This window comes from Prinia subflava, chromosome 8 (genome assembly GCF_021018805.1).
Source record: "Prinia subflava isolate CZ2003 ecotype Zambia chromosome 8, Cam_Psub_1.2, whole genome shotgun sequence".
Taxonomy (NCBI): Eukaryota; Metazoa; Chordata; class Aves; order Passeriformes; family Cisticolidae; genus Prinia; species Prinia subflava.
This window is the reverse complement of record NC_086254.1, coordinates 21,194,768-21,221,915: the sequence shown is the minus strand read 5'-3', so window position 1 is coordinate 21,221,915 and position 27,148 is coordinate 21,194,768. Positions and strand designations below refer to the sequence as shown.

At 55.1% G+C, this 27,148-nt stretch overlaps 2 protein-coding genes across 3 annotated transcripts in view; both read left to right on the top strand.

Moving 5' to 3' along the window:
• SCN4A (sodium voltage-gated channel alpha subunit 4) overlaps nt 1-16,885 on the top strand; it is a 46,269-nt gene extending 29,384 nt beyond the window's left edge. Inside the window, exons 16-26 of the mRNA XM_063404083.1 lie at nt 518-949; nt 5,241-5,370; nt 5,700-5,854; nt 7,515-7,688; nt 8,328-8,450; nt 8,679-8,957; nt 10,193-10,246; nt 11,645-11,782; nt 12,318-12,422; nt 13,091-13,361; nt 13,791-16,885. Of these exons, the coding sequence (XP_063260153.1) occupies nt 518-949; nt 5,241-5,370; nt 5,700-5,854; nt 7,515-7,688; nt 8,328-8,450; nt 8,679-8,957; nt 10,193-10,246; nt 11,645-11,782; nt 12,318-12,422; nt 13,091-13,361; nt 13,791-14,980 (3,051 nt within the window). The 3' untranslated portion in view covers nt 14,981-16,885. The remainder of the gene's footprint in view (nt 1-517; nt 950-5,240; nt 5,371-5,699; nt 5,855-7,514; nt 7,689-8,327; nt 8,451-8,678; nt 8,958-10,192; nt 10,247-11,644; nt 11,783-12,317; nt 12,423-13,090; nt 13,362-13,790) is intronic.
• A 2,773-nt stretch (nt 16,886-19,658) lies between these two features.
• On the top strand, nt 19,659-26,643 carry CD79B (CD79b molecule). 2 transcript variants are annotated; one of them, XM_063404990.1, is made up of 6 exons: nt 19,659-19,794; nt 22,128-22,169; nt 23,054-23,362; nt 23,872-23,990; nt 24,248-24,289; nt 24,707-26,643. In XM_063404990.1, the coding sequence occupies exons 1-6, from the start codon at nt 19,728-19,730 to the stop codon at nt 24,803-24,805; spliced, it is 678 nt and encodes a 225-aa protein (XP_063261060.1). In that variant the 5' UTR covers nt 19,659-19,727; the 3' UTR covers nt 24,806-26,643. The 2 variants fall into 2 exon arrangements, with proteins under 2 accessions (XP_063261060.1, XP_063261061.1); XM_063404991.1 differs by lacking the exon at nt 22,128-22,169 and having other exon boundaries at nt 19,670-19,794.
• The last annotated feature ends 505 nt before the right edge of the window (nt 26,644-27,148 follow it).

Here is a 27,148-nt window from a genome sequence, read left to right as displayed (position 1 = left end):
CCCACCCCCTGCCATGGCCAGGAACACCTTCCACCATCCCAGGCTGCTCCAAGCCCTGCCCAGCCTGGCCTTGGACACTGCCACAGCCACAAGAGCTGAGTTGCATCCCTGGGGGTGGTGGGGAGAAACACCAGAGGCTTGGGGAGTCCCCCCTGGGATTCCTGGAGTTCCAAGAGGCCAAGGGAAGGGGCACACTCATGGATCCACAGCGGAGCTCGAGAGGAGCTGAAACCATGACTGGCATGCCTCGCAGAGGGATCTGCAGGACTGTGGGAGCCCAGGGCAAGGCTGAAGGCATCAGAGCCCAGGAGGTTTGAGGAGGAGCATGTCCATGTCCTCCAGGAACTGGGATTGGCCCCTCTGCAGTCCCCAGAGCTGGCAAGGGCAGGCAGAGCCCATGAGACACTCCGTGGAGGGGTTTCTCCACAGCCACCACTGATCCCTGCAGCCCCAGAGGGAAATCGTGAGGCTCAGGACCTGCCGGACCTCAGGGCTGGCATTTGCTTTGTCCCCCCAGGTGCTGAACCTGTTCCTGGCCCTGCTGCTGAGCTCCTTCAGCGCCGACAGCCTGGCGGCGTCGGACGATGACGGGGAGATGAACAACCTGCAGATCGCCATCGGCCGCATCGCCCGCGGCGCCGCCCTGGCCAAGGCCGCGCTGCTTGGGCTGCCCCGCCGCCTCTGGAAGGGCAAGAAGGTGGCACCAGAGGAAGAGCAGGACCCCAGCAAAAGGGACAACTCTGCGCTCAACCACGTGGACTCGGCCCCAGAGCCCAAGTCGGGGTACCTGGACGGCATCACGGGCAAGGAGCACATTTTCATGGATGAGCTGGACCACATGAATTTCATCAACAACCCCAACCTGACGGTGCAGGTCCCCATCGCCTCTGAGGAGTCCGACCTCTACGAGGAGACCAGCACCCAGTCTGACACCGAGGACACCGCCAAGGTCAGCAAGGCGCATGGAAAGGAAGGGTTGCACTCCAAAACTGGGACTGGCCCATTCTTGCTGTGCTGCCCAAAGAATGATGTTGGTTTGGGTCACTTTTAGCTTTCTCACAGGGCGTGGCACAGGCCAAACTTGGCATTTTCCAAGCTGGCATTTCCCAGTGTATGCTGGAGTGGGAAGGGAGGGTCCAAGCAGGGCTTTGGCTGATTTGGGTTAGACTACGGGGTTCTTGCAGATGTCCACTGCAGCACAGGGGCAGTGCAAGGGTCAGAGCGCTCAGTTTGGGGCTAAAGATGTTCCAGAGGAATCTGATGCCAGGAAATCTGCTGATGGCACTATCATTGGATCCACTGCTAATGCCTCGGAAAGCATCGTGCTGGGTGCGCCTGAACCAGATGGAAGAGCTTAGCAGGGGCGAACATGAAGCCAGGGATGTGGGATCCAAAGCTGAGACAGCTGAGTCCAGTCTCCAGGGGACTGCTGGGGTCCACTGGGAGGGAGGCAGCAGGACAAAATCTTGGGAAGACCCAAGTGGGTGTCAAAAGGGTGATGGTGTGGTGGGAAATTACTGCTCACTCCAAGGTCCTGGGGACACAGGGGACAGCAGGAGGTGCTGAGAGGTACATTAGTCTGGGAAGGGGTTTTTTTTTGGACAATAGGACAGCTCTGAGCAGGGATTTGTCATGACTGGATGGCAAATGTGTGCCCAGGAGCTGAGGGAACTTAGCTCCATCCCAACCAGCCCTGCCAGGTCCAGGAGGCACCTGGTGCTGCTGAACACTTGGGTGGAACTGCACAGGGAGCCCCAGGAAAGGCTGGGAAATGAAGCAGGGCTCCCCAGGCTGCAGAGCCTCTCACCTCCCTCCCCTCTGCAGGCTCCTCACAGCTCAGCATGGTGACAGGGACCCAGCTGGCACAACATGGGGCAAGGAGAGGGGACAATCCTGATTATTTCATCTGGGACAATAGGGGAGCTTCAGCATTTAGGGTGCAGGAGGGGAACAGGAGGAAAGTTGGGGCTGGCCATCATCACTGCCAAGCCCTACACAGGGGACAAACTTGCATGAAGCATCTTGGTCAAGGGAATGGGCCGGGGGGGTTGCTGCTCTCAGTTCCCTCACTGTTGCCACCAGGAGGGCTGAGTGTTGACATTTTCCCCCAGATTTTTCCTACCAGTCCCACAGCAGCAGTGCCCAGCACAGTGGGTGCACTGCAGAGGTGATGCCAATGCCAGCCTGGCCATGATGGGAGAGGACACACGGGGGTCCCCATGGACCTCAGCTCCCTGTCACCACAGAGTGCACCCCAGCAGGTGGGAAAACCTTGGTGTGCAGTCACTGGACCCATCCTGGCACAGCTCTGGGCTTTAGGGGGTGTTCATCTGATAGCACCTGATCCAAACACAGCACAGGAAAACCCTGAGCCATCCCTGCCTGCTCAGCATGTGCAGCAGGCAAAAGGCACCTCTCAGCCAGTAAATACCAGTTCAGCCCATCGGAGCTGCTGGGTTTGGTGCCTAAATTCAGTCAAAGCTGACTCAGGTGGGAGCCAAAGGGGTGCATTAAAAACGTGGCCCTGCCCAGGCCGGGGCAATGATGTGCAGCAATTTATCACAGAATCACAAACCGTTTGGGTTGGTAAGAGTCCCAAAGACCACTTAATTCCAATCCCCTGCCATGGGCAGGGACACCTTCCACTGTCCCAGGCTGCTCCAAGCCCCATCCAGCCTGGCCTTGGGCACTGCCAGGGATCCAGGGGCAGCCACAGCTGCTCTGGGCACCCTGTGCCAGGGCCTGCCCACCCTCCCAGGGAAGAATTTCCTGCCCAATCTCCCATCCAGCCCTGCCCTCTGGCAATGGAAGCCATTCCCTGTGTCCTGTCCCTCCATCCCTTGTTCCCAGTCCCTCTCCAGCTCTCCTGGAGCCCCTTTAGACACTGGAAGGGCTCTGAACTCTCCCAAATCCTTCCCTTCTCCGGGTGAACACCCCCTGCTCTCCCAGCCCTTTTATACAAGGTGAAGTGCCAATTAGCAGTCGGGTGCTAATTGCCGAGCCCGGCGCTGTTACCGGGGTTGGTGCTAGCCGGGTGTGCTCACCCCGGGGATCAGCTCCAGATGGAGCCAGAGCCCCGCGCACCGCCTGCTCCGGGCACGCTCCCACCGTGACCACCCCAAACCGCGGGTGCTTCTCCACAAGAGCTGCTCGGACAATGCTGATAAATCTTTTCCATTTCCAGAGCGGCTTCTTTCCAAGGAGAAGCTCTTTTTCGGGGAAATGATAGCGGCAGAATGATCGCAGCTGCAATTTCTCGTCTTGTGGTCGATCTCTTTTTGCAGCTCAAAGCAGTGAGGAGGTGCCAGCCTGGTCCGTGGTTCTGCAGAGTCAGTGCAGGGGCTCAGGGCTCTTCCAGGGGCTTTTTCCATGGGGATCCCATCCTGCTGGGCAGGGTGATGTGTCCTGAGATGTTCCAAGCTGTGGTGCAGCATAGGGGTGTTGTCAATGGAGCAGAGGGAGCTGGAAAGGGGCTCAGCCTGGAGAAAAGGAGGCTCAGGGGGAACCTGTGGCTCTGCACAACTCCTGACAGGAGGGGACAGCCGGGGGGGGTCGGACTCTGGGAACAGGGAACAGGGACAGAAGGAGAGGGAACGGCCTCAGGCTGGGCCAGGGGAGGTTTGGATTGGACATTAGGGAAAATTTCCTCACTTAAAGGGTTGCCCTTCCCTGGCACAGCTGTCCAGGGCAGGGGTGGAGTCTCCATCCCTGGAGCAGTTTAAAAGCTGTGTGGGTGTGGCACCTGGGGACAGGGGTCAGTGGTGGCCTTGGCCCTGCTGGACTCGATGGTCTCGGGAGGCTTTTCCAGCCTGAACAGTTCTGTGATTCTCAGTGCTGTGGGTTATGGGCTCATGGGGTGAGCCAGGCTGTGCAGCCAAGGACGGGAGAGCCCTGGATCGAGGGGAAAGCCCCAGCCAGGCTGGAGATGCTGTGCCAGGTGTGTGATGGAAATTGCCCCCAAACCCGCTGGTTCCAGGTGTGGGAGGGCTCAGGAGCCCCCAGGAATGGGTTTTATCCTTGTCCCCACCCAGGAGAACCTGTCCTGAGCTCCACCCACAGAACTCCTGGGCCCCATGTGCCATCCAAGGGCCTTTTGGACCTTCCCCCATATCTGCATGGCAGTTTCACTGGTTTGTCCCCACCTTCACCCTTTGTAAGGCTGTCCTGGAGGCAGATGGCTCCTGTGTGTCCTTCCCTGGGCTCACAGCTTGCCTGGCTCCGTGCTGAGACTCTCTAATCCCCCTGCCCCTCCTGTCCCTCCCCACCAGCCTCAACTGAGGGTGGTCCCAGTGGTCCTTTAGCTGAGAGCTGGTGCCACCTCTGCTGCTGTGTCCTCTCCTGCATGTCCCCAAAGGTCCCCCACAGCAACATCTGAGAGAGATGTGGCTGTGGCCCCTGAAGCTGTGGGCAGTGACAGTGCCTCAGTTTACCCCAGAGGCTTTTCCCTGATTTTTGGAGGATAGAGCAGCTTCTTTATGGAGCAGCCTGGGGAAAGGATTATCTCCTTCCCATGTAAGCCAACACCTTCCTGTACTGGAAATTCCCATCGTGGATCCTCTGGTTCCTGCTGCTCCCAGGTAGGAGAGGCAGGGCTGGGGATGTGCTCATTCCTCAAGACTTGCACGACGGCTTCTCAAAAAGCCAAAAAAAAAAACCACAGAGGAAGAAGAGTCCCAGGGGCATGCCAAGGTTTCTCTTGTTATCAGCCCCTCTGGCCTTGCTGAGTGGTGTCTGGGAAGGCAGCCAAGCTGAGCTGTGGAGCAGGACAGAGCTGGGGAGAGGTATTTGGGATGCAGGTTTTGAACTTGGGTGAACCTTGGGCTGAGGGCCCTTCAGCATGAGCCAAGCCAGAGAGAGGAGAGGCTGCTTGGGTTTCTGCACCAAAGGGGGGTTGGCAGAGGAATTCTTGGATGAGGACACACGGAGGAGGAGGTGGTGAGAAAATCAGCCTGAGGTGGTGGCAGAGGTGGATGGGAGATGGAGCTGCTGTGCTGGGAGGAAGGCTGGCATTTTGTTCCTTTTGTTCCTCTGAACCTGGATGAAAAGCAAAGCTCAGGTACCAACAATCCTCCCAGGTTTGCCGCCCTGGATGGCTCAACAGCTTCTGGGCTGTGTGTCCATGGGAGGGGGACTCAGAGCATCCACCCACCTGGTGCTGCCTGGGCTCTCCGGGGCAGGAGGAGCATGGCTGGAGGCAGCCAAAGCCCAGAAGCCTGGCCTGAATTCGTGTCCCTCTGCAGAACCCCCTGTGCAGTGACAACGCCTCATCCGTGTGCAGCACCGTGGATTACAAACCCCCCGCGCCCGAGGAGGAGGAGGTGGCAGAAGTGGCTGAGGAGAGCAACGAGCCTGAGGAGTGTTTCACTGAAGGTAAGGGACCGAGCAGGGCTGGAGACCCCGTGGACAGGGGGACATGGGTGTGGAGAGGGGAAAATGGGACAGGAAGGGGCCACTGCCAGCCAGTTCTTGCAGCACAGAGACCCCCAGGTCCCAGAGCTCAGCCCCAACTCCAAATCCTCCTGTACTACCACAGAGGTGATATCTGTGGAGCTCCCCTCGTGCACCCCACCTAAGCCCAGCAGGATCCTGGTCTGAATTCCAGCATGGAGGGTTTAAAATGCCAATAATTTGGCATTCCCACTATCTGGGAATAGTGGGAACACGCTGGCCAGGAGTGACCCCCAGCCCTGTGTCCCCAGGCTGTGTGAAGAGGTTCCCCTGCCTCTATGTGGACATCACCAGTGAGAAGGGGAGGATTTGGTGGAACCTCAGAAAAACCTGCTTCCGCATCGTGGAGCACGACTGGTTTGAGACCTTCATCGTCTTCATGATCCTCCTCAGCAGCGGGGCACTGGTAGGTCCCACCTTTCCCATCCCAAGGGCTCTGCAGCAGCTTCCCAGCCTGGGAGAGCCCAGGGAGGCGACAGAGCCCAGGCTCTGGGCATCTCCTGTGCCAAATAACCCAGCTGTGGGCAGATGTTTGATTTCAAACCCCACTTGGCTCAGGTCTAACATTCTCTGGGAGTCCTGGTACCCCCGGTCACCTTCCCCAGCATCCCTGGGCCATCATCCATGGTCTGTGGTCCAGGGCTCGAGGGGATGCCACTGCCTACAATCCCCACTCCTGCTCTTAATGCCAACCATGAACCATCTGAACCATTTATTGAGCTTCTTGTAGTTCCTCATTTCACCACCACCATCACCGGATGTCAGGAGGTGCTTGACAAACAGCTCATGGTTTTTATTTTGCTGTTCAGCACTTCCATCAATGCCTGGTGCCCTCTCTCAGAACCTAGATGTTCCATTAAATCAACCGAATTAATTATCTGTGTTGGCCTGGTGCTCTCCTCTGAGTGTTCGGGCTGGATTTAACCCAGGAAATACTAGCTTCTCCGCAGGTTTGGAGGTGAAGAGAGAGGGAAGGAGAACAGAGGGACTCAGAGGGTTTTCAGAAACACTTTACATGTCTGCAGCTTGCTCTGAGGTGGTTTAGGGATGTCTGAGGTTGTAGCTGGTGCAGGAATTGAAAGCTACGCTACGCCAGCTGTGCAACACCTGGGGACCACACCCCTACCTCTGAGTGCTTCCTCAACACGTGGGTGTAGCACACACCAAAACTCCTCAGGGCATTTTCAAAACTCCCAAAGTATCCCAAGGTGTGGGTTGGTGTCCTTGGTTTGAGCTGAGACACCTGGGAATTGGATGCAGCTGGACTTTGGCTTCAGCAAAGCTCTGCTTTGGGTCCAACCCCACAAAGCCAACGGGGACTTTGCAAACAGGAGCTGGACCCCGTGTTGGTCAGGTCCTCATGGACCTGGGAGCCGTCCTTAGGGAAAGCAGGGAGATGCCAACATGGGTGTACTGTGGGATGCCACAGGTCCCATGGAAGATGACTGTCATGTAGCTCTGTGGCGTCCCATGGAAGGATGATGTCACATAGCTCCATGGAGTCCCATGGAAGGATGATGTCACATAGCTCCATGGAGTCCCATGGAAGGATGATGTCACATAGCTCCATGGAGTCCCATGGAAGGATGATGTCACATAGCTCCATGGAGTCCCATGGAAGGATGATGTCACATGGCTCCATGGGGTTTTCCATGGAAGGATAAAGTCACGTAGCTCCATGGGGTTTTCCATGGAAGGATGATGTCCCACAGCTCCATGGGGTTTTCCATGGAAGGATGATGTCACATAGCTCCATGGAGTCCCATGGAAGGATGATGTCACATGGCTCCATGGGGTTTTCCGTGGAAGGATAAAGTCACGTAGCTCCATGGGGTTTTCCATGGAAGGATGATGTCCCACAGCTCCATGGGGTTTTCCATGGAAGGATGATGTCACATAGCTCCATGGAGTCCCATGGAAGGATGATGTCACATAGCTCCGTGGGGTTCCATGGAAGGATGATGTCCCACGGTTCCATGGGGTTTTCCATGGAAGGATGACATCACACAGCTTCATGGGGTTTTCCATGGAAGGATGACTGTCACACAGCTCCGTGCCCCTTGCAGGCTTTCGAGGACATATACATCGAGCAGCGCAAGGTGATCCGCACCATCCTGGAATATGCAGACAAGGTCTTCTCCTACATCTTCGTCATCGAGATGCTGCTCAAGTGGGTGGCCTATGGCTTCAAGGTGTACTTCACCAACGCCTGGTGCTGGCTTGATTTCCTCATCGTGGATGTACGTGATGAGCAGGGCCAAGCCAAGGGGCTGGGGGTGTTAGGGGATGATGTAAATGAGCCCAGATGATATTTTAGAGGTTAAGGGGTGGCTGTGGAATGAGGGCTTACACCATTATTTGAAATAATGGCCCCCACATGAAGGAACACTTCATTCCTGGCTGCAGGAGCCTTTCAAACCCTTCTGCTTTACACCCAAGGCAGGAACAGCCCTTGCAGTTCCACCTGGCCCAGTAGAAAGGACACATGGTCTCCCAAATGGTCTGTGACAGAGCAATCTGTCCTTTCTGTGCCCCACATCAATTCCACCCTTGCACTCAAGAGGTGTCATCCTGCCCCATCCCTGGCAGTGTCCAAGCCAGGTTGGACAGGGCTTGGAGCAGCCTGGGATAGTGGAAGGTGTCCCTGCCATGGCAGGAGGTGGGACTGGATGGGCTTTAAGGTCCCTTCCAACCCAAACCATTCTGGTATTCTTTGACCCTTGAGGTGTCTGGTCACCAGGGACCCCAAGGACTCAATGTCTGTGTCTCAGGGCTAGAGGATGACCACCAGCCTGAGGGACTGGGAGAGAGGGAAGGGCAGCAGCTGCAGTTGTGTTTCCACCTGAGGTGCTGCTGATCACTTGGGCTGCTCCTTCCAGGTGTCCCTGGTCAGCCTGACAGCCAACTGGCTGGGATACTCGGAGCTGGGAGCCATCAAATCCCTGCGGACACTGAGGGCTCTGCGACCTCTGCGTGCTCTGTCCCGGTTTGAGGGCATGAGGGTGAGTGTGTCCCCATGTGCTACTGGCCCCAACAGGGACATGAGAGCCTTCAGCAGTCCCCTACATCACGGACATCCCAGTTGGTTTTCAGGGGCCTCCAAATTGGTGGAATCAATGCTAAGCACCTTTGGTCCAGTCTGACCTCACTCAGTGCTCCTGGGGAGGGCAAGGTTGGGGCATGGGTGAAAGTTCCATCCCGGTCCCCCAAGGTCTTTTCTCTCCTTGCAGGTGGTGGTGAATGCCCTGCTGGGTGCCATCCCCTCCATCATGAATGTTCTGCTAGTCTGCCTCATCTTCTGGCTGATCTTCAGCATCATGGGGGTGAACCTGTTTGCAGGGAAGTACTACAGGTGTGTCAACACCACCACGGGCGAGCTCTTCGAGATCGACACGGTCAACAACAAGAGCGACTGCATGGCCCTGCTCTACACCAACGAGGTCCGATGGGTCAACGTCAAGGTCAACTTTGACAACGTGGGCTTGGGATACCTGTCCCTGCTGCAGGTGGTACGTCACGACAGCACCTGTCCAAGATGCAGGGCGGTGGGATGAGCATCAGGGCTGATGCTGGATGGGGTTTCTTAGCTGCTTCTTAGCTCCAAAGCTGGTTTTTAACAAACAAACAAACAAACAAACAAACAAACAAACAAAGCCTTGGGAAGGGGTTTCCTCCTAGCCAAGGAGGAAAAGGGAGAAGGTGGGAGGGGAAGGTGTCACCAGGGGACTGCTACAGATGGGTGCAGAGAGCACCGAAGCTGGCGCTGCAAAGCAGCCCCTGCAGAGCACGGGGTGCAGGAGGGGAGGCTCTGTCTCACCCCTGCACCCCTTTGGAAAGTTCAGTTTGCTCCAGCCATAGGCTGTGGGACTTTGCGTGGGGTGGGTGACAACTGGAAAAAGGGAGCACGTGTCCCCTGCGGGCAGTGGGCGAACGCAGCTGGTTTCCACTGAACAGCCCACAGCTGGGCCAGGCAGCAAAAGGGAACTGCTCACCACAGCTTTAATAAAAATATAGCTGTGGGCTCCATTATGGGCCAGGCTGGGGCTACTCCCATCAGATCCAGGAGAACTGGTGGCTGCAGAATCGGAAAACAACCCCAGCTGATGACTCTGCTTCTAAATTCAGCTTCTCTTCAGCCTTGTTGTTCCATCAGATTCAGGAAACAAGATATGCAGACCTTTTGTTTAACAAATCAGCAGCAAAAGGCTGTAAGAGATGCAGTGGAGGCCCTGCAAAAGATTTGATGTAGTCCCTCACCCCTCTGGGATGGGAATTCAGCAGAACCAGAGGCAGGATATGGAAGTCAGGGCTATGGAGGTGGCACAGTTTGGGACTGGAAAGGAGGCAGCTGGCCCTGGCATAGCTCTGCCTTTGGGAAAATGACTTCGAAGTCAAGAGGAGAAGGGAGAAAAGAATCAATTGCTTCTTTTCCCTTCCTTGTTTGCAGCAGTGTTTTGGGAAGTCACTGGTAGCCCCAGCCCCAGAAGGGTCCATGCATAATCACATGGGAATTTCCATATTTCTGGGACATTTTTCTTGTAGATTCAACTCATGTTCCTCTCCTGCCATTCCCAGAGAGAAGCTCTGGGAGTGCTCAGAGCTAAACCCCAGACATGCACCCATCACCTTCCCTTTTTTCCCAGCCCCAAACAACTCCCAAAACATATTCTTCTCCACTGCCACAGAATCACAAAATCCTTTATGCTGGAAAAGCCTCCAAGTCTGACCATTCCTGTTCCCACAGGCAACCTTCAAAGGCTGGATGGACATCATGTATGCAGCCGTGGACTCGCGTGAGGTGAGGGGACACGCAGGGACACACTGCTGATTCCAGGGGGGGGATTCCCCTCGGCAGACTGGGAACAGGATCCCAGAACTGAGGCTGGGAGGGATCCTTGGCTACAGCATCACCTCTGCCTCTTGGATATGGGGGCTGCCCTCATCGCACCCATGACTTCAGTCAGGACATGGGCTACAGGGTGGAGAAACCCAAAAATGTATCAGATCATGGAATCCCAGAATGGTTTTTGTTGGAAGTGACCCTAAAATCCACCGAGTGCTTTCCCCTGCCATGGGCAGTGACATCTTCCACTATCTCAGGTTGCTCCAAGCTCTGTCTGACCCAGGCCTGGGACACCTGGGCAGCCACAACATCCCCCAGTCATGTGTCTCTGTGTGACACCCATGTCATTGTCATCTGCAGCCTGGCCCCACACCGGGCTCCCACCCCACAGCTGAGGCTGAATCTGCTCCACTCAGCTTCAGTTCCAGGGGCCAAAATCCCTATTCTGCCCCCACTGCTCCAACCTGGAGGGCTCGTCCTTCTGCTTCCTGTGACATGATGTCCCCCATCACCCCTCTAGCTGGGAAAGCTCATCCCATCCTGGAGAAAGTGCCTGGCTTGCCTTGAGCAATCAATGGGTTATGAGAACAGAAGCTCAATGAGTTATTAAAAACCCCAAGTGTCTGAAGAGTGTTGTGCAAAGGCTGTTCCTACTGTGATCTATTCCCAAAAGTGTCCCCACGGCAGAAGGGGTTTCCTACTCTTCTCCAATCACACTGGGGGTCACCCCACACACCCACAGACCTGAAGGGGTAGTTTTTATTGCCCTTTTTTTAGCACCCTTCCATCACCCTCTGAAAATCCCTCAGGCCTCTGCCCCACCTGGGGCAAAGCTGGTTTGGGAGAAAATCCTCCCTGTTCTGCCAAGAGCTGTCCTCAAAATGGGGGAAGCCAATGGGGTCACCGTGGGATGTCTCTGGTCAAACATAGAGCAGGATTAAGGGATGCCCCTTGGAATGAGGAGCATTGTCCAGGGTTGCCAGACTGTGTCACCCAGCTCTGCTGGTGTGACAAATTAATCCACTTTTCCTTTCCCCTCTCTGATATATTTCAGACCTTGGAATGCTGATTATTGGGAAGAAACTCATTTGCTCATTGCTCATTAATATCACTGGACACCCTTCCCCATTCCCCAGCCCAAGCTGAGGGGTCAGGGGTCAGCATGTCCTTGTCCCTCAGTCAGTGTCACATGGATGTCCCTTTCTGTGGCTGCTCTCATTGGGAACACAAAGCCAAAAGTTTTAGAGCAGCCACCCCCTGGCTCTGTCCAAACACCACAAGCCCTTTTCTGGGGGCCTGGGGACACCTTTTTGGGACAGGATCAGTCTCACATTTCCCATCTCTCCTGGCCAGATTGAAGAGCAGCCACAGTACGAGATCAACCTCTACATGTACATCTACTTTGTCATCTTCATCATCTTCGGTGCCTTCTTCACCCTGAACCTCTTCATTGGTGTCATCATCGACAACTTCAACCAGCAGAAGAAAAAGATGAGTATTCCCTGGCTCCTGAGGTGCTGCTCTAGGCTGGAGGGGGCCAGCACAGGGGTGAGGTGATGGGACCAGGGCCACCATGCCCAGGACTAGGATGGATCCCAGGATTCTTATCCATTAGTGCCTTCCTGGCAGCACATGGAGCTTTGTGTCCTGGTCGTGGCAGTTACAGAGGACTCAATTTATGGGCTCAGAGGGAGGAAGCAAAGGGAGGCTGTGTTTTCTCTGGCCTAGGCCACCACTTTTATTTTCTTTTCCCATCCTGGGATCATTTTTCCATGCATGAGGTTGAGACTCATCTTCTGCTTCCAAGCCAGTAGCTCAGGACTGGCAGCCCAGAGCAGGGGCTGGGTGGAGGGTGGGCAGGGCCAAGTACACTGGTGGTGCTGAGCCAGGTCTGCAGGACACAGAGGACACCTTGCTCCCAGCAGGATCTCTGAGGGGCTGGAGATACCTGGTGGGAAGGGACATGGTCAGACACACTTGGTGGGAAGAAAATTCCTGAGACTAAAAGCAGTGATTCCCTTTATACTTTGGAGGCAAAGACATCTTCATGACAGAAGAGCAGAAGAAATACTACAATGCCATGAAGAAGCTGGGCTCCAAGAAACCCCAGAAGCCCATCCCCAGGCCAGCGGTAGGTTGGGCTCATCCTCCTGGAGGGAACACTTCAAGCCACCACCTGTCCCAAAGGGAAGGAGAAGGGTCCAGGGAAGACCATTTGCCCCATTGTTATTCTTCAGACAAGACCAGGCCACAAGCTGGGGCTTCAGAAGAGGCTGACATCAGGCCACCTCCTTTGGGTCTGCCTGTTGACCTTTGGTCTGCTGGCAATGATGGGGTTTCATTTGCAGGAATTTGGGGTTTTTGCTAGTTCGGCTCCCAGCTCCCCTCTGGAAGGGAGTTGAGCTCAGGGGAAGCTCAGCTTTCAGCCCCCCAGAAGGGACCCTGGTCAAGCCAAAACATTCTCAGTTGTGATTTGGATTTTGTATCCCTGCACAAGGGAGGTCCTTCCCATGTGCTAATTTGTGCCTTATTAGCTGTCGGTGTAATTAACAAGTGACTGTGCCTTGTGCCCACTCCCTCTGGCCATGACATTCCCAGGTGTGTTCCATCCTGCAAGGTGCTGGGAATCCTCCCTCAAAAACTTTTGGGGTGTGAGAGTCGTGCTGGCCACAACCCTGAGGTTCCTTGTAAATATGGTTCCATCTTCTCTTTCTGTGATGTTTTTGTTTTGTTGTGTCTGTCCCATGTTCCCACCTCTTCTCTGGTCCTCCATCGTCGCCCTCGTGTCCCGCATTGCAGAACAAATTCCAAGGGAAGGTGTTTGACTTTGTTACCAAGCAAGTCTTTGACATCACCATCATGATCCTCATTTGCCTGAACATGGTGACCATGATGGTGGAAACAGATGACCAGAGCGAGCTCAAAACTTCTGTCCTCTACAAGATCAACCTGGTCTTCATCGTCATCTTCACCGGGGAGTGCGTGCTCAAGATGTTCGCCTTGCGCCACTACTTCTTCACTGTGGGCTGGAACATCTTCGACTTTGTGGTGGTCATCCTCTCCATCCTAGGTGAGTCCTGCTAATCCCACCAGTCCCTCAGGGATCCCACTGGGCAATGAAGCCTGGAAGTGGTCTCACCAATCACACCCACCGAGCTGTCACTGGACCCTGCTTGCACCCATCCTTTGAGGGCCAAGCCAGCAGGACCCTGAGACACAACAGATGTGAGGCCAGTCTCGGCCACCAGGCTGGGCGAGGGGCTGGGGATATCTCTGCTCCTCCTTGGTGTTATTTCCTTTGGTGCTGTCTTTCTCTGAAACAGAGCAGCCAGAGTTTAACCCTTGTGCTCAGAGGTTGTTTTTTAATGTTTTCCCTGTCACTGGAGGAGCCATCGGGGGTAGTCTCACCTCACTGTGTCTGCCCAGATGGAGTGGAGCAGCTCCCCTTCACCTCCCGTTGGTGGCACAGCAAACTCACCTGTCCTTCATCCCTCCACAGGTATTGTCCTCTCGGACATCATCGAGAAGTACTTTGTATCCCCCACGCTCTTCAGGGTCATCCGGCTGGCACGGATCGGCCGCGTGCTGCGGCTGATCCGAGGAGCCAAAGGCATCCGGACGCTCCTCTTTGCCCTGATGATGTCCCTGCCCGCCCTGTTCAACATCGGCCTCCTGCTCTTCCTTGTCATGTTCATCTACTCCATCTTTGGGATGTCCAACTTCGCCTACGTCAAGAAGGAGTCGGGCATCGATGACATCTTCAACTTCGAAACCTTCGGGAACAGCATCATCTGTCTCTTCCAGATCACCACATCAGCGGGGTGGGATGGGCTCCTCAACCCCATCCTCAACAGCGGCCCCCCAGACTGCGACCCCGAGCTGGAGAACCCCGGGAGTTCGGTGAAAGGAGACTGTGGGAATCCCTCAATCGGCATCTTCTTCTTCTGCAGCTACATCATCATCTCCTTCCTCATCGTGGTGAACATGTACATTGCCATCATCCTGGAGAACTTCAGCGTGGCCACGGAGGAGAGCAGCGAGCCCCTCTGCGAAGACGATTTTGAAATGTTTTACGAAACCTGGGAGAAGTTTGACCCGGACGCCACCCAGTTCATTGCCTACAGCACCTTGTCTGACTTTGTGGACACCTTGCAGGAGCCACTCAGAGTTCCCAAGCCCAACAAGATCAAACTCATCACCATGGATCTACCAATGGTTGCTGGGGACAAAATCCACTGCCTAGACATCCTCTTTGCCCTGACTAAGGAAGTGTTGGGAGACTCGGGAGAAATGGATGCCCTGAAGGCCACCATGGAGGAGAAGTTCATGGCTGCCAACCCCTCGAAGGTTTCCTATGAACCCATCACCACTACCCTGAAGAGGAAACAAGAGGAGGTCTGTGCCACCAAGATCCAGAGGGCTTTCCGGAGGTACCTCCTGAGGCGCTCAGTGAAGCAGGCGTCCTACATGTACAGACACAGCCAGGATGCCCTGGGCGAGGACGCACCCGAGAAGGAGGGGCTGATCGCCACCAGGATGCAGGAGATCTACGGGAACACCGGGACAGATGTGGAGACAGCCCCTGCCTTGGGTCTCGAGCCCATTCCCAGCTCAGAGACACCCCAGGATGCTCCTGAGGAAGCACAGGCTTGGGATAAGGGACGCGTGGTGAAAGAGTCGCTGGTGTAACACAGGGAGATTCCACCTCTGGCCCAGCCTGAAGAGACTTCATTTGTATCTCCTGTTCAAAGCTCTTCCATGCACAGATCTCTAGATCTTAGATATTGAGCTAATTTCACATATTTCAAGCAACCACCTTGAATTTCAAAGCAGGATCTCCTCCTGATCCTGGGTTTTACAGCCCACTGCACTTGCAAAAAGTTTAATTCTTTTCCTTATGAGAACTCAAATGTGAAATCTGTTGTCGGTGAAAGAGAAACAAGTTACTTTTGAAATGATCTCATCACGGTAACGATGGTTTTCAGGCATGAACAGAAGAGTATGGTTGTCCTTTCACTTGAAGTAATTATTTATTAATGTTATTTCACAATTAAGAGATTTTCCTGTATTTTATTCTTCCAGAGTAGAGCCAAGCAAACGGTGAAAGATGAGCCAAGTGAAATAATATTAAGAATAATTACAGAAAGCAGAAAGTTTTGTGAACAAAAATCTCCAAAGTCTTAAAGTAGCACCTCTCTTTTGAACATCTGAATAAGCTTGATGATTACTTTTTGTTACATACAAGAGAAAGTGCAATTATGTCTTAAAAATTGGTTTGCAAAGCCAAAGCAAAGCATCTGCAGATTTGTTCTCAGGGTTAAATATCAGGTTTTCAAGGTCTCTGAATATGCATTGAAACCAGAAATCATTCAGGTCTCTGTAGGACGAATGTAAACACTATTTATAGTCGGGTTTTACTCTGTTTTCCCATTTCCATCCAGGTTTTGTGGCAGGAAAGCAATGGGCAAAGGTAGGGTTTGGAAATGTCCTCCAAGAATCCTCAGTTCCCAGGACAAAATTCTCCAGGGGTTTTTTACTAGCCCTGTTGCAAGAAGAGCCATCCCACTGGAGTGCTCTTGGTTGGCATTCCAAATGTCCTCTTCATTAGTGTTAATTAATGCAATGCACCCCCAGGAATTGGAGCAGATGTCTGAATGACCCTTTCCACAAGCTGCTTTAGGGGTGCCCTAAATCCCACCCAAGCCCCAGGTGGATGCATGTAATAAATGATGCAACTGGGTGTGAATCCCAAAATCCTCGGGCAGAGCATCCTTCCATAGGCTGGGGCTGTGGAGAGGCCCCGGGGGCACATTCTGGATGGGCCAGGCAGGGCCTCACCAGGAAACCTCCAGGAAGAGGAGCATTTTCCCAGGGGGAAAAGGGATTTGCTGTTCTTCACACAGGTAAGCAAAAGGAAAGTAAATCAAGGAAAATGGCCCTGGCACAGCTGTGGCTGCCCCTGGATCCCTGGCAGTGCCCAAGGCCAGGCTGGACGGGGCTTGGAGCAGCCTGGGATAGTGGAAGGTGTCCCTGCCCATGGCAGGAGGTGGCACTGGATAGGCTTTGAGGTCCTTCCAACCCAAAGCATTCTGGGATTCTGTGAAAAATGGGCAAAAAGACCCAAGTTCACCTCTGACCATCTTCTGCCTTCAAAAGGGAAAAAAAAACCCCTCATGATATCAAAACAAACATGAACCAAAACCTCTTCCAGTTCAAACAAGGGCTGTTCCTGAAGCCAAAGGCTTTGTCTTTTTGTACTCTGATTCTTCCCTTCTTTTCCCGAGCTGCTTAGGGTGCTGCCGTCACGGCCGCCCCACGGCCAGGCTGGCCAGGAGCGGTGCTGAGCTTGGCTTGGAGCCATGAGCTGCCAGCCAGGTGGCAGAGCTGGGGGCACTGGGCTCCTCCAGGGCCTTGTGCCCTCATTTCCCTGTCGATGCTCCCTGCAGCAGGAGCCTGAGTTGCTGTCGCTGGCGTTTCCATGGGAAGCACACCTGGCATGGCAGTCCCTGCCCGGACCGTGGTTCACAATCAATGCTGCTTCTACGTTTGTGTCGTCAGGGATGGGGAAATGCCCCAGAGCAGGGTTTGTGTGAGCTAAAGCCGTTTTTCTTTGTACATTTCTTACAATAAACAACTGTAAATGATCTGTTATTATGATACCAAGTGTGTTGGGGTGTCTTTGGGAGGGTGATGTTTTCCCTGCACTGGGAGGGGTGAACACCCCTTCCCTTGGCCTTAGACCTGCCAAACTCAGCAGGACCTGGGGGTCTCATCCTGCACAGGAGGCCCCAGGGGTGTCCCCTGGGACTTCCAGCCCAGCTCCCCGAGCTTCTGCTCTGCTCACGACCCCATCCCCTGGAGCCCTCGGTGCTCACTGGCATTAGGAGCCACAGGAGACGCTGCTGTGGGCTCCACCAAGGACAGAAGAGGGTCTGGAGGAGGTTCAAACCCCGGAGTTGCCCCACACAGGCTCCAACCCCACCCCAGCAGGCAGGTGAGCACGGCTGGGAGAGGACAGGGTAGCTGAAGGAGGTTCTGCGTCAGCGAGGAGCAGCCGCCCCCGCGCCCCGCTGACGTGCCCGAGGCACGGCTCGGCCCCGCCGCTGTTTTCGCTGCCGCTGGAACAGCTCGTCCCGGGGCTGGCGTAAGCCGGGCAGAGCCGGCTGTGCGCGCAGGCGGGGCTGCAGGGGCTGGGGCACAGCCCACCCGCCCGGGCACCGTGAAACCCAAACCCCGACCAGAGGGAAGGGCTGGGGAAGGTGGGGAAGGTGCAGCTGCAGGCACCGGAGGGGTCCCCACCTCACCCTGCTTCCTGCACTGGAGGTCCCACAGAACCAACCCACATTCCCAGGGGGCTCACAGGACCTGGGGATGCCCCTGGCCATCACAGGCTCTGCTCTGGGAGCCGTGGAGCCAGAGTGGTCCAGGGGGAGAGGCATGGGGACATGGGACCCACCCCGTGGGGCCACCAGGTTCCCCCACGCCGCACGTTGTGGTTGCTGTAAGCACAGGGGTCTCCAGAGGAGACAGAGCCCCTCTGTGCCTTTCAAGGGTGCCAAGGAGCCCTCAGGTGGAACAGGGGCTGATCTGGCCACTGTCACTGCAAACCCTCTTCAGTTTGTGCCCCACTCGTGGTTTTACTGCACAGGGCTTTCCCAGGCACCTCCAGCATCCCAGCTCCCATCTGCTGCCCCACAACCTCATAAAAACCCCTCCAATGCCTGCCAAGCACGTGGGCATCCCTTTCACTTGGCCCTGCTGGGATACCAGGGCCAGGCTCTGCTCCTGCAGCCGGACCCAGGGGTGATGGCAGCAAGGACTTGGCAGTGCTGCCCCTACGTACAGAACCAGGAGAAGGCACCTCTCCCATCACTGTTGGAGAATCCTCATGGAGCCAGATTTTCTCTGGAAAACTTTATTTCTCTTGCTTCCTGTGCCTTTGCATGCAAAACCAGGCTGGGTTGGTTCCCAGCACACATCAGGTGCTCAGAACTGGCAAAAAACCCACCCAGCCTGCAGAAGATGAAGGTTTGGGGAGGCCCCGGGCAGTGGCACCAGGCTCTGGGGACCAACACGACTGGCAGAAGTACCCAGAGGTGTTTTTCACTGGAGTTACAGTTCAGTGCTCACCCACAGCCGATAACGAGTAACAACTGGGGGGTGGGGCAGAGCCTGGAGAAGCCTGTTTCTGCATCAGAGCTCACCTTGGGGGGCTCAGTGAGCTTCCCTGGGGCCTGGCTGTCTCGGAGGTTCCATGGGGAAGGCTCTTGGAAGTGACAAATGGGGTGTGGGGAAAGGGTGGGCATGGCTGGCACCCAAGTGACTCCTTAGTTTGGCCATTTCCCCATCTCCTCATTTCTGAAGTGCTCAGAAAACATGGGGATGTGGCACTTGAGGACATGGCTTAGTGGTGATCATGGTGGTGCTGCTGAGCTGATGATCCTAAATGTCTTTTCAAGCCATAATGATTTTGTGACTGACTCATGCTTCTATGATTTTAGATTTCTGGTCTCCCTGGCATGCAGGGATGGGAGCTGGGGGACTCATCCCACTGCATCCCACAACAAGCAACTCCACAAACATCCCCTGTTCTTACCCCATTCCTGCTGCAACTCTTGGCTACTGGGCCACCATAATTCCCTGCCCGTTCCCTTCAGGGCCAAACACCCTGGGGGGATCTGTGGAGCTGGGAGGAGACCCTGGGGGTCACCCCCGTCCTGTCCCCCCAGGGATGTGGCCAGGCAGCGCCAATCCCATTTCCTGGGCACATCTTCTGTGCTTTGCCCAGGTTTGGCACCTCCTGCTTTGCAGATGGGCTCATCCCCAGCTCTGCTGCAGGTCCACACCAGTCCTGGGCACCTCCAGGGAATATTGGCACCACCAGGGTGGACAGTGCTTGGGGGCATGGGGCTGGACAGTGCCTGGGGGCATGGGGCTGGACAGTGCCCGGGCACAGGGGGATGGACAGTTCCCGGGAACAGGAGAATGGACAGTGCCCGGGCACAGGGGGATGGACAGTTCCCGGGGACAGGAGGATGGACCGTGCCTGGGGACAGAAGGATGGACAGTGCCCGGGGACAGGAGGATGGACAGTGCCTGGGGACAGAAGGATGGACAGTGCTCGGGAACATGGGGCTGGACAGTGCCCAGGGACAGGAGAATGGACAGTTCCTGGGCACAGGAGGATGGATGAAGCCCAGGGACCCGGGGCTGGATGGTGCCCAGCCCACAGGCAGGGCCGCCCCAGCGTCTGCACTGCATTCAAAACCAGCCCCGAGGGAAAGTCCCCAGCGGGGAGGATTTACATGAGCAGGAAAGGGGCCACGCACAGAGCAGTGGCTTTGCCATTTTTAGGTACTGAGGCCAGGGTGGTGGGAGCAGCCGCTGTTTCTGCAGAAGCACAGGTCGGGTGTTTGCCTGCCCTGGGTACTGAGATATGGCTGATCCGGGCACGAGGCTCTGGCTGCTCCCGGTGACCCTGTGGCTGCTGGCTCTGCTCGTAGGTAGGTACCAAACAGGGTTTGCACTTCAGAGCAATGACCCAGGACAATGGCCTGGGGTGTGTCCCCTGCTCGAGGGCTTACCCCAGCTCTGGCTCTCAGAGCAAAAATTTTAAGCTCTGTGCTGGTCTCTCTCAGGCCTGCTGTGCTGGGAGCCTCCTGGGGAGCCCAGGAGGGCACAACAGGGCTCAGAGCCCAGTGCCTTCCCGGGGGTTTGGGTTTTGCTCCCCTTGGAGGTGTGCAGCCAGGACACATTCTGGGGCAGGCAGGTGGTTTTGGCCGAACGGCTGCAGAGCCAGCCTGGCTGGGACTGCAGGTGGCAGGAAAGAAGAGCTGTTGAGGGTTTTTTAACCATTTATTACTCTCAGAGGCCTGGGGATGGGCCTGACACTTTGCTGAGGCCATGGCCAAGCCACATCTCTGCACTGTGGGGTTCAGTGCCCAGGAGCAGAGGATAAATGGGAGGAAAAAGGCTTTTGGGGGGATTTGTGGGGTCTGTGTGTGCATGCGTGCACTGTTCCCCTAGGAGAAGCAGCAGCAAAACCCAGGACATGGCTCCTGTCCCCTTTCAGCTCCTCTTGCCTGGTACAGGGACAGCTACGAGAACCTGCAGCAGATCCCACCCTCAGAGGGAAACGTGTGCCCACAGGACAAAGGGCATTTAAAGGGGTCCTGTGGTGGCCACACAAGTCCAGCATGGATTCAAGGCTGCAGAGCTGGAACTTGGCTCTCATGAGACTTTGGGGGAGGAAGGGGAAGTTCAGCCCACCTGTGGCTGCAATGGAACTCCCGACTTGGAGGGGTGTGAGGGCTTCCAGGTGAGGGACCAGCCTGGTCTTCCTTTAGAAACACCAACAGAACCTGGAGAGCAAAGCCTTGGCCAGTGGCACTGCAGGTGACAGGGACACACAGCTGGTGCACAGCCAGGACAAAGGCCATCTCCCATCCTGGAAATAAAACGGAATGGGGCTGGAAGGGGAGGATTTGCCTGCAGAGGTGTCAGTGCTGAATATGAACAGGGCAGCAAGGACCTGGAAGGGGCTCTGGGGCAGTGAGAGGAGCCCCTGTCCAAGCCAGGAGGTCCCTGCAGGCTGGGAGTCTGCAGGAGGGCAGCACAAAGCTCAGGCTGGGGAATTGAACCTTTCTTCTTTTTCTGTTCCTCCTTCTCCTTCTGGGGATAGGGAGGTTTGCAGCTGCCCTGTAGGGAGGTGCTGCAGCCCCACCTCCGTGCCAGGTCCTCCACGGGGTTTGGTGAATCCCCACCAAGGAGGGAGCTGGGCGCTCAAGCGGGGCAGTAAACAGAGCTGGGGCTTCCTGCCCAGCTGCAGCAAGAGGAACCAGGCCCAGCAGCACTGGAGCTGCGGGCAGGGCACCCGTGGGTGCTGGGGGGGGTCCCCACCTCACCCTGCTTCCTGCACTGCAGGTCCCACAGCACCAGCCCACAGCCTTTTGTAGGAGATTTACAAGACAGCTGGGACGTAGACGAGATATCTCTGGAAACAAGGCAGCTCTGTGAACACGTGGTTTATTGCATAAGGCGTGGGTGCAAGGGCACTGCTTAGAGCTGCTAGCCACAGCTAGAAGCAGGCCAGGAAAGAGAGACCGAAGTTCTTGCTACAGGACAATAAATCTCCCTCTGTGTTGAAGATTCTGATTTACACTAACCAATCCAGTGCAAGATACAAATCTTACAGCATTTACATACAGCCTATAGTATTACCATTCCACCTTTGGCAAGCAGGAGGGTCTTGTTTAATCAAGGGAGCTTACCCCCAGCTAGCCACACCATTTTTCACTGGCTGAGGGCTTGGTATCTTACATTTCAAAGCTTGCCTTCATTTCTATCTCACTTGTAGTTTTCATATTCCTAAAATCTAAGCAGTCATGTTTGTAACACTTTTCCATTCCATCCTTCCCAACAGCCCTTGTCCTGGGGGCTGTGTGGCCACAGGGTCTGGGAACACCCCTGGCCATCACAGAGCTCAGGAAATACGAGCAGGGAAGGGTCCCTGGCTGGTTCAGAGAGTGGAAATGCAGAGCTGGGAGTATCTGGAGCCTTCCCAAGAGGCACCAGTCTCGGAGACATTATAGGAAGCAGGTTTCACTGGGGTATCAACCAGAAAACAACCTGGAAAACTTTGAGGAGACAGGATGGAAATTGAAGGGTTTGTACCCAATTCTGCACTGCCTCAGGTTCTCTGAGAGGGCTCTGTTGTTGTTCCTAAGAACTCCATTCCATATGGAGTGGGCAGGAAGGGCCCAGGATACATCCACCCCACTGGGGACAACCTCATGGGCTCCTGGCCGCAATCTCAGACCCTTCTCCTGTCTTGCAGGTGGGATCTCAGCAGACAAGAGCAGTGCCGGGAACAGCACAGGTACCCTCAGACCTGCTGGGCCCTTCCCCTGTGTGTGTCCCCCAGGGTCCTCCTGTCCCCACAGAGTTGCTGTCCCACCCCCACGGGCCTTTCTCCCCACAAAGGCCATTCCCAGGCTGTGACATCCCCCATGGCTCATCCCCAGTCCTGCACTGTCCTCTCCCTACAAAGCCAGATCTCGTCTTTCCTGAGCACCCACAGGTTTTCCCTCTGCATTTGGTGCATGATTAAGTCTGGGACCAGCCCTGGGCTTGTGCCACAGCTCCTGTGCCATTGTCCTTGTGCCATTTTCACCCATGGGGCTCTAAAGGTGACCTCTGCAACCCAAACAGGCTCTCCAAGTCACCACTCTGGGACTGAAACACAGCCAGAAAAATACAAAATAAACCAAACGGCACAAAAATGGGGAAGCAAAAGAGAAACTAGCTGGGATTCCACGGGTTGTAACTTTGGAGTTGGGATTAACTAAATGTGCACAAAGAGGGGTGGGAGCAGGACAGAAGTGTTAGAGCAAAGGTATTCCCTTCGAAAAACTGGAGTTTCCGTTAAAAGCAGACTTCCACCAAAAGCCTCAGATCTCATAGAATCACAGAATATCCTGACTGGAAGGGATCCACAGAGATCATCCAGTCCAGCTCCTGGCCCTGCCCAGACCCCCCAACAACCACACCCTGTGCACCCCTGGCAGCGCTATCCAAACACTCCTGGAGCTCTGGCAGCCTCCAGGCCGGGACCATTCCCTGGGGAGGGAGCCTGGGATGAGGATAATTCACCAAAACCAAGCTGGATGCTCAAAAGCAGCATGAAAATGGGAAGCTCTTTGTTCAGGAGGTGCTGGAGGGCTCTCATGGGAGTGGCTGCAGTGACAGCCTTGTCCCCTGCAGGTGCCAAGTGTCCCCCGGTGTACCAGAACCTGCGGTACGTGGCCGTCAAGAAGAACATGCCCATCTATCTCATCTGCTACTCCCAGGACCCCCAGGTCATGCAGTGGTACAAGACAGCAGAGGACAGGGATGACCTCTCTGTGCTGAACCAGACCACGCCCAGCTACAGCATCGAGAGGACGAACGCCTCCATCAACCTCACCCTCTTCAGGGCCACCAGCCAGGACAATGGGATCTATGTGTGTGACAGGAAGGGCCTGGTGCAGAAGGAGAAGCTGCACTCGTGTGGGACAGAGCTCCGGGTCATGGGTGAGTGGCAGCTCCCCATCCTCCCGCATGCCAGGAGATGCTTTTTCTCCTCCTCTCCCATTTTCCCCTCCATAGGAACCCCATATGGTGCTTCCACACCTCCTCCTCTCCCTGTGCTGGTGGGACCCTCTCTGACCCAGCTGTGGGTGCTTTATGACTCCACAGAGGTTCTATTCCTCACTGCCAGCCCCAAGGAGTAGGATAACCTGCCTGGGTCTGCCCTGGCATGTCCATCCTGCAAAACCCTAGGACGTGTTCCTCTAATAAATCAGATTTGTCCTGCTCTTGGTGACTGCTGGGTACTGCCCAAGATGTCCCATCCCAGAGCTGGTCCCTGGTGCCAATCCTGGGGGCAACTGCAGTGCTCTGGTCTCTCCCAATGCAGAGGACAGGTCACGCTGGTCCCCACAGACCCCCTTGGTGATACTCTGGCCATGGCGAGCTCATCCCTCCCCCTGCAGCCTTGCACAGAGGTGACACCTGGGCTCTCCCTGTGCTGTTGCTCCCAGGTACCAGCAGCATCCAGCAGGTCCAGAACAGGAACACGCTGAAAGACGCCATCATCATCATTCAGTCCATCCTGCTCGTCATCTTCATCAGCATCCCCATCCTCCTCTTCCTAGATAAGGCAAGTGGCAGTGCCTCCAGCAGAGGGGATGTCCCCAGCTGGGCTCACAGCAGTGTCCTGCAGTGCATCCCAGGCAGGCCAGGGGCATGGGATGGGTCTGGGGTTGTGGATATCTCAAGTGGGAAGGTAAGCATCTCAAATGCTGTGTGGTGACTCCATGGATGTGCCTGTGAAAGTGGTAGGATCTGGCCTGGGGGACCAAGACCGGGGACAGGGGATCGTGGTGGGTGCTGACACCAACCTGTGACTCTCCATAGGGTGAAGAAAAGAAAACCCCAGAGGAGGACCACACTTATGAGGTAATTAATTGATAGCAGGACCTCCCTAACATCACCCTGAGCCTTGACACGGGGGGTTCTGCCCCTGCTGGGGGTCTGCTGCGGGTCACCTTGCAGCCCCTCCTTGGGAGGAGGATCAGGGCACCTTCATCCCAAATTACTCATCAGCTGTGCTGAGCTGCCCCAAGAGGCAGCCAGCGCACATCTGGCATCCAACATGCAACATGCAACATGCAACATCCAGCATCCAACATCCAACATCCAACACATCACACATCCAACATCCAACAATCAACATCCAACCATCTCCATCCTCTCTCCCTGTCAGAAGCTGCTCCAGTCTCAGGGGCTCTGGGAGGGTCCCCAGCTGGGTCTCCCATGGGATGTGCTGTGGCTGGAACCTCCTCCCATGTCCCACCCTCGTTGTCGTTGCTGCAGGGGCTGGAGGTGGAGCAGATGGCCACCTACGAGGACATCACTCCTTTCCGGGACGTGAAGGCCAAGTGGGCAGTGGGGGAGCACCCAGGTGAAGAGTGAGGGATCCTGTGCCCTCTGCCAGGCCCTGCCAGCACCCTGCCAGCCCCTGTGGGGACAGATCCCCTGGAGCACGGCTCTGCCTGGATCCCGAGCTGCAAACACCTGCACAGCCCAGCCCAGGGCTGGGATCCTGCTGCCCTGGGGTTCTCCCGTGTCCAGGCTGTGTCTCCGAGGCTGCCCTGCCCCAACTGTCACTGTCCCCACTCCACTGACCAACCCCTAAAGCCTCTGTAGAAATTAGGAGCCACCTGTGATTCCCCCAGTAGCAAACTGGTCCCACAGCCCGGGGAGCCCCACATCCAGCACTGAGCTCCTGCCTGGTCAGTGCCATGGAAGGACTGGGAATGAGGGATCTGCTCCAACCCCACCACCCTGGGAAGGCCAGGACCAGGCACTACATGGACACTGCCAACAGCACCATGTGGGTGTTGTGAGAAGCAAATTTGGGGCCACACTTCAGCTGTCAAAGCCCTGGCTGTGTCCATAGGCCCAGCTGGCAGAGGTCTGAGGTGGAGGATCCCCCAAAAGCACCTCTTTTTCTCCAAAGACTATGGAAAAACTGGGGAGAAAGGTCTCACCCAAAGGCTTGCTGCTCCCCAGGCAAGAGCTGGCCCCTGTCACAAGGTCATCCTCATGGTGAGGGGCAGGTGTGACCTCAGAACATCTGGGAAAGTTGTAAACTGTGGGACACAAACCTCCAACTGCTTTTAAAGTCCTAATAAATGTAATGGGTAAATCCTCATCCTTCTCCATCCTGCTGTGCCCATTCCAGGTAACCCTGGTGCCAATTTCCTGGGAATAACTAGCAGCTTTTTGGATCCAGCTTAGCTGGAAACCAAACTTCACCTCTTCAAACTTCACCCCGAGGGCAGGCAGGGATGGAGAACCAAGAGCAAATGTGAGGCACCCCGTAGAGACCCTCAACAGTCCCAAAACATCAGCTTGGGATGGGACAAAGAGAATCACCAGGATCCAAAGCAGGAGAACAGGGCCCAGGACCAGCAGCTCCATTCTCAGCTAGATCTGGTCTTGAAGGAGAAGCTAAAAAACAACTGGAGACTGGGTTTGTAATTAAGTTATCTTGGCATGGCAGCAGCAGCTGAGGGTGGTGAGCTCAGGTTCAGCCAGGCACCCAAACTGGGCTGGGGGCACAGCTGGGGTGGGAGCTTGGCTGGACGAGGGTGACAAGGACATTATGGCTCAAACTGTCCCCTCTCAGAGGGCTCAAGGCCTCTGTGTCCTGATGGTTCACAATATTTTGGGCTCCAAGCAGCTCCTGCGACTGCTCTACACCCCCAAAACAGCAAGAGAAGGGTAAAATTCTAAGCAAAAAGGGCTTTTCAGAAGTAACAGGATAGTTCTTTACCAGTCAAGCACTTCTGTGGAAAACTGGAATTCATTTTAAACAGCACAAAACCAGCATTTTAAAATTGATATTTCTAGTTAAATAAAGCTATCCCAAATTAGTTCTGCCACACATATATAAGAGTTATTTAAGCATATTTTGCTTATAAAATGAGTTAATTTTAAAAAGGAGCATTCACAGGGAGAGAAAAGAACTGGCTGTTCCTGATTTCCACATTTGCCAAGATTTTAGGACTAGCAGAGCTCATCCCTCCATTCCTTGTTTTCAATATCCAAATGGAAGATGGAAGGTTTTTCTGGCCTTCCCAGCTCCAGATTCCTCAGATCTGTGTAAACAACTCACTCAAGTGACTGAACAGAATAACAGAAAAAATAAAATTTGCTGTTTGCACCTGGTGAGGAACCACTGATGTCAAAAGCAGTTTTTTGACCCCAGTCCTCTGCTGCTCCCTCAGCCCAGGGCTTTGGCCTCCTTTAAAATGCTGTAAGTAAATAAATATTTCTGTGGTGTTGTTGGTTTATTTGAAATGCTTGGAGTAGTTTCTAAGGAGCCTGGAGATGGGGGTTGGTTTCATTCTATATTGAGAGTGGTCTGTGTTTAAAACACATTTAATGTAAACAAATATATCAGTATATACAGCCCAGGCTCTGTATTTTGTCCTGATTTCTGTCATCGACTCATGGAATCACTCAGGTTGGAAAAACCCTCTAAGATCATCTAAGACCCCAGCACTGCCAAGGACACCACTAGCCCCTGTCCCCAGGTGCCACATCCACATAACTTTTAAATCCTTCCAGGGATGGGGGCTCCACCGCTGCCCTGGGCAGCTGTGCCAGGGCTGGGCACTCCTTTCAAGGAAGGAATTTTCCCTAATATCCAACCTAAACCTCCCCTGGCACAACTTGAGGCTGTTTCCTCTTGTCCTTGGGAGAAGAGACCGACCCCCACCTGGCTACAATCTCTTTGCACATAATTGT

What these genes read in the sequence shown, in the direction of transcription:
- CD79B (XM_063404990.1), top strand. Translation starts at nt 19,728, where the DNA reads ATGGCTGATCCGGGCACGAGGCTCTGGCTGCTCCCGGTGACCCTGTGG. An exon ending in GCTGCTGGCTCTGCTCGTAG is followed by an intron (nt 19,795 to 22,127) that starts GTAGGTACCAAA and finishes CCTGTCTTGCAG; the next exon opens with GTGGGATCTCAGCAGACAAG. An exon ending in GACAGAGCTCCGGGTCATGG is followed by an intron (nt 23,363 to 23,871) that starts GTGAGTGGCAGC and finishes TGTTGCTCCCAG; the next exon opens with GTACCAGCAGCATCCAGCAG.